Source organism: Tupaia chinensis, unplaced genomic scaffold, assembly GCF_000334495.1.
Source record: "Tupaia chinensis unplaced genomic scaffold, TupChi_1.0 Scaffold000296_1, whole genome shotgun sequence".
NCBI classification, from domain to species: Eukaryota; Metazoa; Chordata; class Mammalia; order Scandentia; family Tupaiidae; genus Tupaia; species Tupaia belangeri.
The window spans coordinates 1,502,909-1,520,247 of record NW_006159784.1 but is presented as its reverse complement, the minus strand read 5'-3'; the positions used below and the strand labels follow the sequence as shown (position 1 = coordinate 1,520,247).

Genomic DNA, 17,339 nt, shown 5'->3' with positions numbered 1-17,339 from the left:
ATTTAAAAAAAGCTCACATTAAAAAAAATATGTTGGGCCATTCCACAGCCTAGTTAATTAAGGGAACTGGAAGTCACATGGACAATGATGATGCAAATCCCAGCCCAAGTGGCTTGAAAAACATGCCAGATGTGTGTGTGTACATGCCCAACAAAATCCCAACAGGAAGGAGAAATGGAAGAAAAGAGACTACAGCATAATCATGCCTCATTGGGGAGATGCTATCCCCCTCTCTGCCTCTCTGGTGATTGCATACACTCTATGGCAATTAAATGTATATATTATTATGCTACAGTTCTTAAGACTATTCCCAAAACAAATGAAACTCTAATTCAACTTTTAGAACCTTTTTATTAATAATTCTGACACTCAATGCTAGCTTTTACTTATTATCAAGTAACATATGAAAAAAAGTTCAAAGTTAAGTAATGACCAAGTAAAATAAAAAATACATAGATATATTTTACTAAGGCTGGCGTTGTAATGCAGTAGTTGGCACTGTTCAGAGGGAGCCTAATTCCACATGGCTGATCAGGGTTGGAGTCCTGGCCCCAGGGGCCTGAAAGAAAGTATATACCAGGTGTACACACACAGGTGCTCCCAGGATTTTGACAGTATAGAGAATTGGGGAAGAGATTTTGGTGTGACTGGGCCCTGTTGGAGGTATGTATGCATTTTTCACTTTCTCACACATGCATGTAGCATACATCCACTGGTATGGAAAAAGGAGAAGAGGAGATGGGAAAGGGGAGGAGAGGAGGCGAGTGGAGAGGAGAGGAGAGGAAAGGAAAAGGTAAATATTTTTATTAATGAGCATTAACTAGAGAGAAAGAGGGAGAGAGATATTTTCACTAATGAGTGTTAACTAGAGAGAACAAGGAACAAGATAAGCCTCAGTAGTGAGGAGTGTGCTATGTCACCCAAGTCTGATCACCCTCCCTTCCATCCTTTATTAGAGGTTGCAAAGAAAATTAAAAATAATGAAATGCCATAAAGTGAACAAAACAAAAAAATTATTCTTCCCATTCACTGGTTTACTTTTACCATTTAGACTCAACTAAAGATCAGAAATAACTGTCGAAGGAGCTGTATTGATTACTACTGAGACACAAGTACAATGTAGGTGATTTGCTTTAAATATAATAATGGAAATAGTAAGCCCTTCCTTTAAAATAGGGAGTGAAACAGTGCTTGCACTCTGAGAGTTGAAAAAAAAAAAAAAAAAAAAAGATTTGAAATCACAGGCCAAGACTCCCTCTGGTGGAAAACATCAACTATTCCATTTAATAGCACGGTTATAGTTCGGGAATTTGGGGAGAAGAATGTCCTTAATGAGGAACTAACCACTCAATCAATGTTTAGCATGTATGCCTTATTTGTATAGTCTACACACACGGAGGCTACACACACACACACACACACACAAGCTGAATCGGCCTGAGAACACCCAGGAATGAGGAGTCACTAAGAGAAATTATTGGGTTGTTAAGAAAGTCATGACGCATTTTTTGTATAGAAAAATATATAAAAATACATCAAGACTTTTCCAACAACCTTATAAGAAAAGCCATCATTTACTTATCAAATTATTGGTATAACATATTCTGGAAATTTTGCCAGAATACTTAATAATCTAGAAAAACCATGATGCATTTAGAGGATCAGAAAATGTATGAAAAACTTATAAATAACGAGATTTTAAAATGTAGATGTAGTTTATATGATGATTTCATGAATATTCAACTAAAAACCTTGTACCATAACTAGATAAATGCAAATTTTATAAAGGTAGATTAAAAACCCTAGATGACTTTTAAAGACAAAGTTCACTATCAATATTACAAGTATTATTTATATGATGTCCCACAATAGAAACCTTCTAATTTGATTTCCAATAAGCTATGAAGACAATGAAATGAAGACAGTTATTAAAACAAAAAACCCTAAGTAAACAAAAAGGTTTCCTAATCTTAAATATACCTGATCATATTTAGAATGTAAATCTTGAATATGACCAGGGATATTTCCTATTATATGATTACAAAATAATCATAAATGGATTAAAATAACCAATCTGGGGCCACCAGATGGTGTAGTGGTTAAGGTGGCTGGATCCCACATGGTTGACTGTGCAGTTCAAGTACCAGAACTGGTGCTTGAAAAATATAAAGGGCACATATGCATGCATGCCCAAAATCCTGAGAGAAGGGACTGTAGCATGGTTTTCCTCTGGGGAGATGGGGGAGGGGGTGCTTTTGTACTTCTCACCGCCCTCTATCCACGGTGAATACACATGCCTTACAGAAAAAAAATTTGTTTTGAGCACAATGTTAATGAGTGCTAAAATTTCACAAACTAAATATAAATGTGTTTGACTATCAGAACCAAAAAAGGAAAAAAATCCCATGAAAGCAAAATATTTCTCTTACTATCATCAGGTTTCTGCTACTTTTCCCAGAAATTATCTCCTTACCCTCAATCCCTACCAAAAGTCCAGCCAAATCATTCAACTGGTTACCATTCTAGATATAAAAAGAAAAGACTCTATGATTAGTTTTTTTTTTTTTTTCTTTTGAGAGGTTTTTGCTATAGGGCGTGTGCATTCACCAGAAAGACAAGAGAGACAGAAAGAGAGAAATCACCCCTCAAGGTGGGGATGGCCACGTTGCAATCCCTTCTCCTCCATTCTCCTCTCGGGATTTTGGGCACGCACGCACATGCCTCTGGAGGGATCTTAGGCACACATGCACATGCGCCTGGTGTGAGTTTAAGCCACTGGGTCCAGGACTCAAACCACAGTCGGCTACATGGGAGTTCAGCAACATAGCCATTACATTAACTGCTGGTCCCTATGATTAGGTTTTTCTAATATATTCCCATTTTCTTATGTTTTATCTTCATCTTAAAATATTTGCTTAAACAAATTACATAATAATTTAATAAAATTAGGTTCCCTGTGACAGTTTTTTTATAAAATTACCTAAAATTGTGGCCAGTAGGTGGTGTGGGGTTAACACACTGGATCTCACATGGCCAGCTGCAGGATTTGAGACCTGGTGGCTTGAAAATCACACTGGGCACATGTATGTAAGTGCATAGTGCAAGCCCAAATTCCTGAGAGAAGACTGAAAGACAAGAAATTGATGTGAGGCCACCTATCCCAGGGGCTGGGGGTAGGGGAATGTATGTGTGTGTGTATGATTTCTCACTTCCCTTCTCTCTCTGGTGGGCACACACAACTTATTTAAAATTTAAAAAATAGGGAACCAGCAGTTAGCGTAATGGCTATGTCGCTGGACTCCCACGTAGTCGACCGCGGTTCGCGTCCCGGACCCGGTGGCTTAAAACTCATGCCGGGCACGTGTGCATGCGTGCCCAAGATCCTGAGAGGAGAATGGACGAGAAGGGACTACGGCGTGGCCATCCCCCTGGGGAGTGATTTCTTGCTTTCTGTCTCTATGTCTCTGTCTGTCTGGCGAGCGCACATACCCTGTAGCAAAAACCTCTCAAAAAGAACAAAAATTTTAAAAATTTAAAAATAAAATAAAAACTAAAATAACCTTTAGATTTTTTTTTTTCCTCTGTGAAAGCTTCTGTGGGGCCAGCAAGTTGACATGGTGGTTAAGACACTAGACTCCAACATGGCTGACCACGGTTTAAGCCCGCACCCAGTGGTTTGAATCACACTGGACATGTGTGCGTGTGAGCCCAAAATCCTGAGAAGAGACTGGAGAAGGGACAGCGGCGTGGCCTTCCCCCAAGGGGATGATTTCTCACTTCCCCTCTCTTTGTTTCTCTCTCTCTCCAGCAAGAGCACACATTCAAAGACAAAAATATAAAAGAAAAAAAAAAGCTTATATTCTAAAAATTTCAGCATGGTGACTTTGATTATATAGCAGTCTACCAAAATCCTTCAGTGGGCAGCACTTCCCAACTTCATGAGAACTGTTTTGCTGGACATTCAGGATTATGAACCTGAGATGAACCTGGATATCACTTAAATCTATAAAAGAATATAATTAAAAGTATAATTTTAGGGTTATGCATATTTTATAATATTCACATTCATTGAAAACGTGATATATGACACTTAATTCACTTAATTCACAAAAAGAGCTCCATTCTTTATCCGTGACAAGTAGAAATTTACTGAACCATGTAACAAATTTAAATATCAGCCAAAAAAATTTTTTTAAATGAGTATACATCTCATTGAAAGAATTTTGTCTTTATTTTTAAAAACTGCACCGGGACCAGCAGTTAGCATAATGGCTATGTCGCTGGATTCCCACGTAGTCGACCACGATTCGCATCCCAGACCCGGTGGCTTAAAACTCACACTGGGCACATGTGCATGCGTGCCCAAGATCCCAAGAGGAGAATGGAGGAGAAGGGATTGCGGCGTGGCCATCCCCCCAGGGGGTGATTTCTCGCTTTCTATATCTCTGTCTGTCTCTGTCTGGCGAGTGCGCGCGCCCTATAGCAAAAACCTCTTAAAAAAAAAAAAAAATCTGCACCAAGGGTTAGTTCCCATGGTCTTGTGTTTAAGAAAAGCCAAATTTCATATGGCTGACTTTGGTTTAAATCCGGCCCCAGGAGCTTGAAAACAAGTACACTAGCGGTGTGTCTGTGTGTGTGTGACGCAGATTCCAATACAATGGACAAGGGATTGTGGCATGACCATGCCTCAGTGGGACAGTGCTTTCCCCCCTTGTTTTTCTCTCACTCTTTTTCTCTGGTGAGTGCAGATGTCTTCTGGCAAATTTAAAAAAAGAAAAAAAAAAATACTGAACTAAGACCTAAAAGACAAATAGCTTTAAAGAACTCTGTTTATTACTTGTACACATTATAAGTCTTTGAACTTTCAAGTATTTCCTTTTACAAGTTATATTAAACCAAATACACTTATGTGCTCATGCATGCCTCTGTCACTGAGGGGTTGGAGTTAAAAGCTTACAAATGCTGGACTACATCATAGATGACTGCACTCCATTTTTCAGCATTAGACAGCACTCTTGGGAACACTGAAAACTCTTTCCTTCTAGGCTGCTGACACCCAGATTCTCTTTACTGTGGCATTATTAATGTCAATAGCTACAACAAGAATCCCCGTACCCAGACCTTCTGTCACAGAAGGGAGGAACAACTGCTCTGCTGAGTCCAGAAAGAAATGTACATTCACTGGAAAACAATATTATTTTTGTGCCCCTCAGATCTAAAGTAGTATTAGCATAGTTTTAAGAAACCTCTGGGTCTATCTTAGAAACCCAAATACTACTATTTATGTTATCAAATATATCTCCTACTGTATATCACAGAGTTATCAAAGGACATTTGGAACATAATTAGCTCAAACATTGTAGAACTATATATAAAAATATTGCCCTTAATTTAGAAATTTATTTAAAAAAACTGAAAGGCTAAATTGCAGGAGAATATCCATTCTTTCACTTTTTATATGTCTTATAGTAAAGTACCATGGGATAAAAGCCATCAAGTACTATTGATGTTCGTATCTCTTGTAACTTAGTCAGATCCCTTAGCTTTGATTAGGTCTGTCTTAGCAATATACTTAAAATATCTAGTAAGTCATTTGCCTTACCTTTTGCATACACATGTCAGCTATTATGGACAGAGGTATTGTAAGGCTTAGTGCAAGTGTTCCTATCAACGATGAGGTAAGAAAGCAGCCCCTAAAAAAGAGAGAAAGGGAAAATACACATTTCCATATTAAAAAATTTTAAAACCAAAGAAAAACACTAACTAAACACTCTGTAATATAGACTTGAGACGTAATAGTTACATCACTGGACTCCCACATAGTTGACTGAGGTTTGAGTCCCAGACCCAGAAGCTTAAAACTCATATGCATGCATGACCAAAATCCCAAGAGGAGACAAGAGAAGAAAGGATTGCGGTGTGGTCATCCCCTGTGGAGGGCGATTTCTCACCTTCTTTCTCTCTGTCTTTCTGGCAAACACACATGCCCTATAGCAAACACCTCTCTTAAAAAAAAAAGATGGGACCAGCAGATGGCATAATGGTCATTATGTCACTGGACTCCCACATAGCTGACTGTGGTTCGAGTCCTGGATCCAGTGGCTTAAAACTCATACCGGGAGCGTGTGTGTGCATGCCCAAGATCCCAAGAGGAGAATGAAGGAAAAGGGATTGCAGTGTGACCATTTCCCCTGATTTCTCACTTTCTATCTCTCTCTCTCGCTCTGTCTGTCTGGAGAGGAAGCATACACCCTACAGCAAAAATCTCTCTCTCAAAAAAAAAAAAAAAAAAAAAAAGAAAGAGCGAGAGAAAGCCAAAAATCACCCTCCAAGGAGGCATGGCCACGCTGCAATTCCTTCTCCATTATCTTCTCGAGATTTTGGGCACGCATGCACATGTGTCCAGCATGAGTTTTAAGTCACCAGGTCCAGGACTTGAACCATGGTCAACTACATGGGAGTCCAGTGATGTAACCATTTTACCATCTTCTAGTCTCCATGTTTCATTAATATATCTTTTTTAATGTTGAATAGATTTCTTGCAGTTTTGTGATGCTACAAAGCTATCAAAGAAAATAGCATTGTTAAAATTGCAGAGCAATACCTCACATACAGACTTTATGAAAGTGATAAACCAATGTGTGATTCTGTTACACAAGCAAAAAATCTCACTCTCATGAAAACAAAATAAAAAGTGTTATTTCTCTGATAAAGCTTAGCAAAGAACTAAATATATATTTTTAAATGTTACCCTGATGTTTCCCATTTTTTTTTTAAAGTTTACTTATTTATTTCTTCTATGAGCCAAGGAGAGAGAGCATCCCCAACAAAGTCTTAACATTACAATCCACCCAAAGCTTCAGCCAGCCCTGGTTCACGGGCACATGTACAGACTGGGTATACTCAGGGAAGTCTTGGATATGAACTGGGAACCATCCCATGTGGTTAGCCTCCCAGAGTGTAGTGTTTTACCACTGCCCCTTAATCTAGTTTATATGTTCTATCATTTTGCCTGCAATTTTGTTTACTTGACAGTAAATGTAATACCAGGTACAGAGAGAAAAGTCATTTTTAAAGCATAATAATTTGGGCTTATAAGAAGAAAAATAAATTATAAGCCAATATAAAACAACTATGTATATAATTAAGACCACTGACCCATGGAAGTTATAGGCAAGTAAATTCTAGCTCAGTATATAATAGAATACTGTTACCCTAAAATAAAAGGGGCTATCTCTTGATATAATGTCACTAGAAATACTAAACACAGGTTGGACAATTAGTCCTTACTTACAAGGTAAAGTGGAGGTAAGTAATAGTGGTTTCTGCCACTCATAAATTGCTCTGTGAAAGTGGGTTTGGGCATCATATAAATGTTGTTTTAAATACAGCACATGTTCTTGGATATTTACCATGCAAAGTACTATAATAAAAAGTCTAAGTGGTTGTATTAAAATACATGTTTAGGGGGCCAGTAGAAAGCATGGTGGTTAAGGCGCTGGACTCCCACATGGCCAACTGTGGTTGAGTCCTAGACTCAGCAGTTTGAAAATCACACTGGGTGTGTGTGCATGTATGCTTAAAATCTCAAGAGGAGAATGGAAGAGAAGGAACTGCAGTGTGACCATCCCCTCGGGGGATGATTTCTCACTTCCCCTTTCTCTGTCTCTCTCTGGTGAACTCAAGACTAAATAAAAAACAAAAACAACAAACATGCTTACTTAATCAAGTTTCTGCTGTTTAGCTGATGGCTGAATCCTTTTGTCAACTATTAGTATCTCAGGCTAAAAAAATTGAGTATCTAAAGTATATATAGAAAAGGAAAAATAAATGAGTAAATGGACCATGATATAATCCATTTATAGAAGAGTATTAGAGAAGCAATCGAGTTTAGATAAATACGTAAATTACTACAATACAATGTAAATCTTTAAGTACAGCATTAAATTGAATGAGTATAAAGGATATCAGGAAAGCAGTGATATTTCTTAATTTGCTGAGGTGAAGAGCGGAGTGCAGGCAGGACATTAAGGAAGACTTCATGGAAAAGGTTATTTCTGTTGCAGTCTTTTGGAAGGGAAAACTAGTCAGTGGTCTCAATTATTAATAGTATGTAATAATATTCACTTAGGAGGTTAAGTACAATATATGTTTCTTTTTAAGTTCCTATTAGGTGAAAACACCATAAACCTGTAATTGCAGTTTCCCACAGTCCAAATAAGATACTACTTTCAAATGATTTTAAGCTTATCATCACATATCAATATATTTGATCTTATAATGTATCTAAGTATGGGAACTGGGATCTCAAATTAATCAGAGTTTATAATTTACATATCTAGCTCATCCATATGAAAGGCCTTGAGAAAAAAACAAAAGGCCTACGAACAACAAAACAGGTATCAGAAAGTTTCTTAAGTAAGATTCTCACATAGACCTCTGCATTCATACCTGGCGCACATATAAGTTTGACATCTACTTGACAACCTTCATTTGCATAGCACTCTGTGTTCTAAAACCCATTGTAAATTCAGACCATTCAAATTTGTTCATTCATACTTTTGTATATGCTCATTCAACAAGTATTAATGGAGTTCCTTATATGTGCACGGCACTTCTCTATTCAATGGGCACACAAAGACCCTGCTCTAATGGAGTTAATATATTTAATTCAATTCAATGCAGGGTTAGGGGAAGCAGAGAAGACAGGAGAAATTTTAAAAGAAGAAATATAAATGCTTAAACTACTCCAAAACCACTAAACTGATAACTAACAAATCACAGTACATACCACAACCACAGGAACTCTGAGAGAACTGTTCCAATAAGGCCATTAATGATAATGCACATTAATACCACTTTATTGGGAAACTCGAAGTCCTCGAATCCAGTATAATGAAGTAAAAAGAATCCTGGCCATAAAAGCAGCAAATTAAACAGACCTACAAAACCTAAACATGTATAAAAGAAACAAAAGTTAAAATTGTGATTTATTTCAAGTTCCCAAATTTCTGACTCTCTAATTAGAAAATATTACATTTTGTGCAAAGGAACAGGTTTCCTTAACTGGAACTTCTGTTGATTTGTTTTTAAGTCAGTCCTGTGAATAGCACAACACAAGATGAAACTGTATCAAGCAACTAGTGATCATTTACTCTCTGAGGCTGCTCTAGCCACACTGTTTGCAGGCAACAACTATGTAATAAACCACTCAAAACAATTTAAAAAGGAGGCTTTTAAGCCTTGGTTGCTAATAATATATGTCTTAGACTCTAAAAAATGTGTTTGTGTATGCAGCCTAAAGTAATTATGAGGAATTGGATGGTTCGTTCTCTGATTCAACTTATGTTTGTGTTTAAAGCACCTGCGCCATGTGAGGCGTGATGGCGGAAGGTTCCAAAGACGATACAATCCTTCATACCTGCCCTCCTAGAGCTCATAAACTAATTGGTGAGATAACACAGACAGTATACACAAATGGCTATTCAAAGTAAGTACAAACTGAGTATTTATAAAGGAAAGCTATACCAAGTAGTGCTAAAAGTCTATGCAATACAGTCTGATTGCCCTGAGTTCTGATCCCAACTCTATCATTCATTAGGAGCGAAGACCTTGTGTAAGGTGCAAAACCTCTTTCAAGTTTTAGTTTTCTAATCTATCAATGTAAAATATTTCATCTTCCCATTAATCTTATTTATTTATTTATTTATTTACATTCATTCAATGTACATCATTATGGCATACAAAATGAGATTTTTCCATTCAGAATACACTGTATATTGGCTCAATCAGGCACATCAACATATGTGTTATTGTCAACAAATAACTTTCCATTTCTTGTTTTCTGTATATTTTGCCTTTTTTCCCATCCTTGATTCCCTATCTCACCCTCTGCCATCTCCCACCCTCCTCCCACACTGTGTCTGGTATCCATTGTTGCTTTCTATGCCTCCCCCATTTTATTGTTTCACTAAATATCTTAATAAATCTAAATACTTTCAATAGCAAGCACAGCTGATAGATACATATCCATGAACACAAGTCTGACTTTAGGCATAAACCTCAGTGAATAGAATGAAAATACTATAAAGTAGCACCTAGCTAGGGCTATATAACTTCCTGCAGTCATCAAATAGGTATTTTTAATGCCTTTTTTTTCTGAAATTATTTTTTAAATTTACATTCATTCCCTGAGCATCATCACAAAATACTAAATGTGGTTTCCCATCTAGGATAAACTGCATAGTGGCTTAATCATGCATGTTATCATCAATAAAGTCGGAACATGAATCTATTGATAGCTGAAGACAGGACAAAAGTCCTTAAAACCAGACAACAAAGCTTAGAAGAAAAGCAGCAATATTTTAGTCAAGTCGTAGAATACTGTTTCATCAGTTCAGTCTCATGTACTTAATCTTTCTTCTGTATCTGTTGAGGTTCGATGTTCCAGATTGAAATCTGGGATGTAATACTCAACTCCAGCTTTTGGCCCTACAATTAAGTTGCCCATTTTCTTAGTTTCTGAACTCTTATTTCTGTGTGTCTGCATTTAATTTTACTGACATAGCACTCCCTTAAGAACTTCTTGGAGATCCGGTCTGGTGCTGGTAAATTCTTTCAGGTTTTGTTTATCTGGGAAAGTTCGTGTCTTTTCTTCCCAAATGAACGATAACCTTGCTGGGTACAGAATTCTCGGTTGAAATTGCTTTTCCCTTAATACTTTGAATACATTTTCCCATTCTCTCCTCGCTCTCATTGTTTCCGATGAGAGGTCTGCCGTTAGTCTGATGGGATACCCTTTGTAGGTAACTTGCCTTTTTTCTCTTGCCAGTCTTAGTATCTTGTCTTTGTCTGTGGTTTTGGTCAATCTGGCTATAATGTGTCTTGGAGAAGATCTTCTTGGGTTGATTCTATTTGGGGTCCTCTGTATTTCTTGGGACTGAATCTTTGAGTGCCTCTCCAGGTTTGGAAAATTTTCTTGTAAGATTTCATGGAATAGATTATCAATGCCCTTATGAGTCTCTTCACCTTCTGGGATGCCTATTATCCGGATGTTTGGACGTTTGATGGTATCTAGTACTTCTCGCATATTATTCTCAAATTTTTGGGCCATTTTCTCAGTCTTCGCGGTGGATTTTTCTAGGCCAACCATTTTCTCTTCTACATTAGAGATTCTATTTTCTGTATGATCTAGTCTGCTTTTAATACTTTCAAGGGAGATTTTGACTTCTTGTATTATAGCCTTCATCTCTAACAGTTCCATCTGATTCTTTTGTAAAGTGTGAAATTCCTCTTTTAGATCTTGCATGAATTTCCTCACCTCCTGGAACTCTTCAACTCCTTTCTCCTTCCTCTTCAGTAGTTCCTTGTCTCTCCTCTCTTCCATCTCTGTAAGCTTTGCCATTATAAATGTTCTGAATTCTTTATCAGACATTTCCAAGACTTCCATTGAACTGTGTGTGGATGAAGAGGAGTTATCCTTTTCTCTTGGAGGAGAGGTATTTTCCTGCTTCCCCATATTTCTTGTGGTCCTGCAGCGATTTCTAGTCATCTGGTGGATGGTCGGTTTCTTCCCAAACTTGGAAGTTCAATCTGAGGGTTGAGGAGTGTGTAGAAAAGGAAACAGAGAGAGGGAAAAAATAGTAACAACAGCAAAAAACAGACAAGAAACAAAGAAAAAGAGAAAAAATATGAAGAGAAAAACTTTTAAGTAAAACTAAAAAAAATTAATATTCATAAATTTTCAATAAAACCCAAAAATTAGAAAACCGCGTGGTGCACAAGCTCCACGCAAAATGGCTAGATTTCAGGAACCATGGAGCTGGTTCTTGAAGAAGGCCTGATCTGTCCCCTTCTGCCTCTCCTGGGTTGGGAGGGGGGTGAGGGAATTATTAACAAGATAAAGGTCTAGGAGGGGCCAACAGACCCAGGAAGATGCCTTACCTTAAAAAAACTCTAAAAAGCAAAAATTTTAAAAAAAGAGAGAGGAGACAGAGACAGAGGTAGAGAGAGACAAAGACAGGTACAGAGAGAGGAGGCCTGAAAGGAGTCTTCCTACCACGTGAGTTTTCTATGCCAGAGGCTGAATTATCAGTGGGACCTCGTCATTTCTCCGTTTCCCCCAAAATGGCTGGATTGCAGGAGCCATGGAGCTGGTTCTTGAAGAAGGCCTGTTCTCGCCGACCAGTTTGAGTCCTGGACCCAGTGGCTTAAATTCATCCCCATTAATCTTCTAATGGGAGGATTAGACAAAACACTAAAATATAGCCCCGTACTTGGCACTTAAGAAAGGTTAGCTATTACCATTATAGAATTAACTTTATATATGACATATACATGTGAATGTAAAGTCTATTCCGACAGAGATACAATTTTATGGCAATTTTTATTGTACTTTCTAGATAGTTAAGATCAAAGATATGCTATGAAATATATGAGGTAACTATAGAACGTTTTTAAAAGAAAATCTAATCATATTTAATATGCTTGATATTTATCATATCACCTAAATAATAAACTAGTATTTAGAATGCCTACTTAAATCTTAATAGGGCTGGAGTATACTTTTTTTTTTTAATCTGCTGCTAAGACTTGCAACCCAGCCCCCTTTCCTGAAGACCCATCTTTGGAGAGAAAACATGTGGGCCTTTTTCCAGGATGTTCCCACACCCCCACCACCCAACACCCAGAGCAACCAATGACTCACTGAAAGGGACTATGTAGGCTGGCCCCTGTGGCTCAAGGCCAGGACAACTCTCAGGGCCTACGTATATTACCTACTCCCACTTTGCTCCCTGGTCCTGCACCTGCCATGAAATTGGGCCAAATAAGTACCTGTGACCACAAAGTTCGTTCTCCTTCTCCACCCTGCTTCTGTCCCTCCCTTACCAGTTAACTCCTTCAGAGCAACTTTCTCCCAGTAAGCCACCCTTCTCAAATCCATCTCAGATCCTTCTTTAGGAAACACATCTCAAGACAACTGGCAAAAAAAAAAAAAAAAAGGACATGTACACAGAAAAACTCCTAAACTAAAATGCTTACTTAAAAACACCAACATTTAGTATCATCAAGAACCAAATCTATTTTCTGGCCTCTGAAGTGCTGAAATTGCCCATAAATAACAACCTTTAGAAACAAAGACAAAAGGGGAACCAGCAGTTAGTGTAATGGCTATGTCGCTGGACTCCTACATAGTCGACCGCAGTTCGCGTCCCGGACCCGGTGGCTTAAAACTCACGCCGGGCGCGTGTGCGTGCATGCCCAAGATCCTGAGAGGAGAATGGAGGAGAAGGGATTGTGGCGTGACCATCCCCCCTGGGGGGTGATTTCTCGCTTTCTGTCTCTATGTCTCTGTCTGTCTGGCGAGCACACGCGCATTGTAGCGAAAACCTCTCAAAAAAAAAAAACAAAGACAAAAGTCTAAATCACTTTACTTATTCCCCAGGACTTCAAGAACTGGCCCCATACACCTTCCTGTTCTTCTAAAGTGTACATTCTAGCACAATCATTCCAATCTACTTACTGTTCCCTATTATGTCTCTGTTCATACTGACTTGTCTAAAGAGCCCCTTTACCCCAATCCTAACCCTCACTACCTCTTCCAAACCATCTAAATTCTAAAGTTCAGCACACATCAATGCTGCTTACATGTCATGTCTTGTATGAACAGAACCAATACAGGTTACACATCCAATATGCACTCTCTCTCTTAAGAGTAAACTAGCAATTTTTCTTGCAACTTGCCAATGATAAAAAATAAAAATAAAGATAAATGTTTTTAAAAGTACCATTGTCCCACCTATTTACCTATAACATTTAGAAATATCACTAAAATTATCTTCATTTTTAAGGTATATTCTTGTATTCTATATTTAAAAGGAATTTAGTAATTACATAGTTTAGTGACTTCTAAAACATTTTAAATTGTTATTAAGTTAGGTACAGGTACTTTTTAAATCTTTAATGGATAAATCTTTTCTACTCTGCATTAAATTATAATGCAAAAAAAAACAACAAAGCAGAGCTGCTTCCAAATGAAGCAGCCAGGCCTCAACATGCAACTCTGCCTCCTCCCAACTTCCCAGGATCCTTCTTGGTCACACCTAAATCAGTCTGGAAGCTATTCACCTAGTCCAATGTCCTCATTCTCTGAATATGACAAGTATGAGAGAAATGAAGTTACAACAGCGAGATTCTCAGTCTCCTGACGCTCTGTAAGCTGTACTATGGACACTTCTTGCCAGGCTTCTTTATCTATCTATATTCAGATATCTTCAGGAAGATATCTTGTCAATGTGTTCTTCTTTCACAACTTGTGGATTCTTTACAAGTTTATTTTAATCCACAAGTTCTTTACTGAGTTAATTTTAAGTAGAATTTACAAATCATGTTAGGTACTTTATTTACCAAATTTAAGAACTGACACCAGAAGCTATAAATGGGAAATTTGAAAATTTGTGTTACAAGAGTCTGAGTCTATGAGATAAATCATTCGGGGGCAGTTTCCCCAATACTATACTTCTAATAATTTTTTTTAAATGGCAAAATGTGTAATACAGTAGGTAAACTCTCACATGCTTATAATGGCACAATTCTATCATATCAATTTTTAAAAAACTGATTCGCAGGCTGAAGACATTAATGAAAAAGGGCATTAGGAGGATTTTTTTTCTTTGCCTCACATTGAGAGAATGAGTGTTCCCTCATAAATACACACAATGCAGAAAAAAAGGCAGAGAAAAAGATTGAAGTTAAACTTTCTGATGTTTAAATGGTTTTAAAGGAACACAAAAACAAAACCCTAGGTTAATCATTTAGAGTGAAGAGTGAAGAGTCACAAGTTAAACATATTCTTACCAAAGAACATTGGAATATCCAATTTATCTTCTCTGTCTACTTTTCTCTTAATCATAACAATATAGACAGCATAGAGCATGGCTCCAACAAGAGACCAAATAGAACCTATAAAAGTCAACATAATCATTTAATTCATCAACACACATTTATTTAAAACCTAATAATGAATCAAATACTATTTCAAGAAATGAATATATAAAGATGGAAAGGAATAGCCCACCCCACCCATGTCCTCCAGGAGTAGAAGAATGGATTTAATCTGTAAACAAAGAAATGTGAAAGCATTCACCTCAATGCTTCTAACCAAACACTTATATTTGTTATATTAATAAAACTTGTATTTAAAAATATTTTGGTGTTTAAGTTTAAAATGCATAGTTACTACTTTTCTATATATAAATAATTCTAACACCTGACACTGTCCAACTTAATAAAGCTTCTCTCCATCTTGAAGCTGTTGCTTATACTGTTTTCCATCCTCCCATGTATCATTCTTAATATATACTCCACTACCACTTCCATCTCCAAGGCTCTACTAAAGTTCTATTTCTTCCACGAGCATTCTCCTTCTACTTTGCTGAATTCCCATCCTTCTTGTATTCTGTTTTAGTCAATCCAGTACTTAACTATGCTTAAATATGGCATTATTTTATTTTGTAAATCTCATGTCTTGTTTCAAATCAAGAACTCTCTAAAAACTACAAATACATAATTTATACTTTTTAATGTTTCAAGCTATCTAACATAATGTGAAGTTCATAGTATGTGAATAATAAATAAAATTTGTTTCATTAACTCACTTTCAAAAATAAGTAAATAATGTGCTTCTACGAAGTGACTATACTCAATAGTTAAATCAATTATTTGAAAAGCCAATGTTTTATTAAACCTATCCTTTGTATTATTTTCAGAAATTTTTTAAAGCAAAGGAAAAATCTGGCAACAAATTCGCTCACATACACACACAACAAAAACGTGAATTGTTTTACATACACAAGGCTGCTCTTGGTGAGGAAGTGCTAAGGCAATTCAAGGCAGACCTCACTAAGCAGTAACTAGAGTTAGTTTAGAAAGCAATGTTCTATTTAATAAACTTCAAATATCTAAAGACAGTATCCACAGAGAAACCACTACACTGGGTTCTGATAACCTCTGTTTTTGTTAAACCTAAGCACTGGATCAAAACTTGGGTGTTCACCACAGTAGAAACAGTTTCAGACAAGAATCAGAGGTGAATGACAAAATTAGCAGGTGAAAGTATGATAGCAATAGGACATCTGTACAGTCTCAAAGTATCCCTACAAGATGCCTGTAACTTACATAGGGAAAAATCAGTCACTTTATATTTGATTCACCTACACCACCTTAAAGTTATCACCACTAATAATGAAACAAATCGCTATGTGCCGTCTGGTATGATGCACTAATTAGACTAGAACCAATGTCATTTCCACGATATTCTTAACAAGAAGGCACAATCTCAATTTTATCATAAAGAAGTATCAGACAGGGGACCAGAAGATGGCATAATAGTTACATAACTAGATGCCACATAATTGACAGCGGTTTGAGTCCCGGGCCCAGTGGTTTAAAACTCATGCCGGGCACATGTGCATGTGTGCCCAAAATCCCAAGAGGAGACTAGAGAAGAAGGGAATGCAGTGTGGCCAACCCCTCGGGGGTGATTTCCTACTTTCTATCTCTCTGTATCTCCAGCAAGCACATGTGCCCTACAGCAAAAACCTCTCTAAAAAAAGAAGTATCAGACAAACTCAAATTGAGGAACATTCAATTAGGCAATAGACTTCAAAAGTTTCATGGTCATTAAGAAAAAGAGAGACAGACTGAAGAACAGTTCTAGATATGGAGACAAGGCAACTTAATGCAACAAGTATCCCTGGACCAGAAAAAGAACAATAGTGGAAGGGAAAAAAAAAATCACAAAATCTGGAAAGGGTACAAATTAGATAATGGTGTTGTATTCAGTGTTAGTTCCTGATCTTTATAACTGGACTGCAAGTTGTTAACATTGGGAAAATGTGAGTAAAGGCTATATAAAAACAGGTTTCTTATTTCTATGTGGAATTTCATACCTTGCAAAGTCCTATAAAAAAAATTAAATTCCACCCTTTTTTAAAAAAAAAAAAACAAAAAACTTTTCTTTCTTGGATTTTTGCTATAGGGTGTGTATACTCGCTGGAGAGACAGAGAGAGAGAGAGAGAGACAGAAAGAGAGAAATCACCATCAGGGGGATGCCCATGCTGCAATCTCTTTTCCTCCATTCTCCTCTCGGGATTTTGGGCACGGATGCACACATACCTGGCATGAGTTTTAATCCTCTGGGTCCAGGACTTGAACCATGGTCGACTATGTGGGAGTTCAGCAATGTAACCATTACGCCATTTGGTGGTCCCAGGCTATATAAAAATTCTATAAATTTGGCTGGCAGGTGGCGTGGTGGTTAAGGTGCTGGACTCCCACA

General features: G+C 37.4%; 1 protein-coding gene across 1 annotated transcript in view; it reads right to left on the bottom strand.

Annotated features, from left to right (window-relative positions):
* The window catches only part of SLC35F5 (solute carrier family 35 member F5), a 48,497-nt gene that overhangs the window by 3,086 nt on the left and 28,072 nt on the right, over window positions 1-17,339 (bottom strand). Inside the window, exons 11-13 of the mRNA XM_006150799.3 lie at window positions 14,857-14,961; window positions 8,792-8,951; window positions 5,603-5,693 (exon numbers count right to left, since the gene is read on the bottom strand). Coding sequence (XP_006150861.1) covers window positions 5,603-5,693; window positions 8,792-8,951; window positions 14,857-14,961 — 356 coding nt within the window. The remainder of the gene's footprint in view (window positions 1-5,602; window positions 5,694-8,791; window positions 8,952-14,856; window positions 14,962-17,339) is intronic.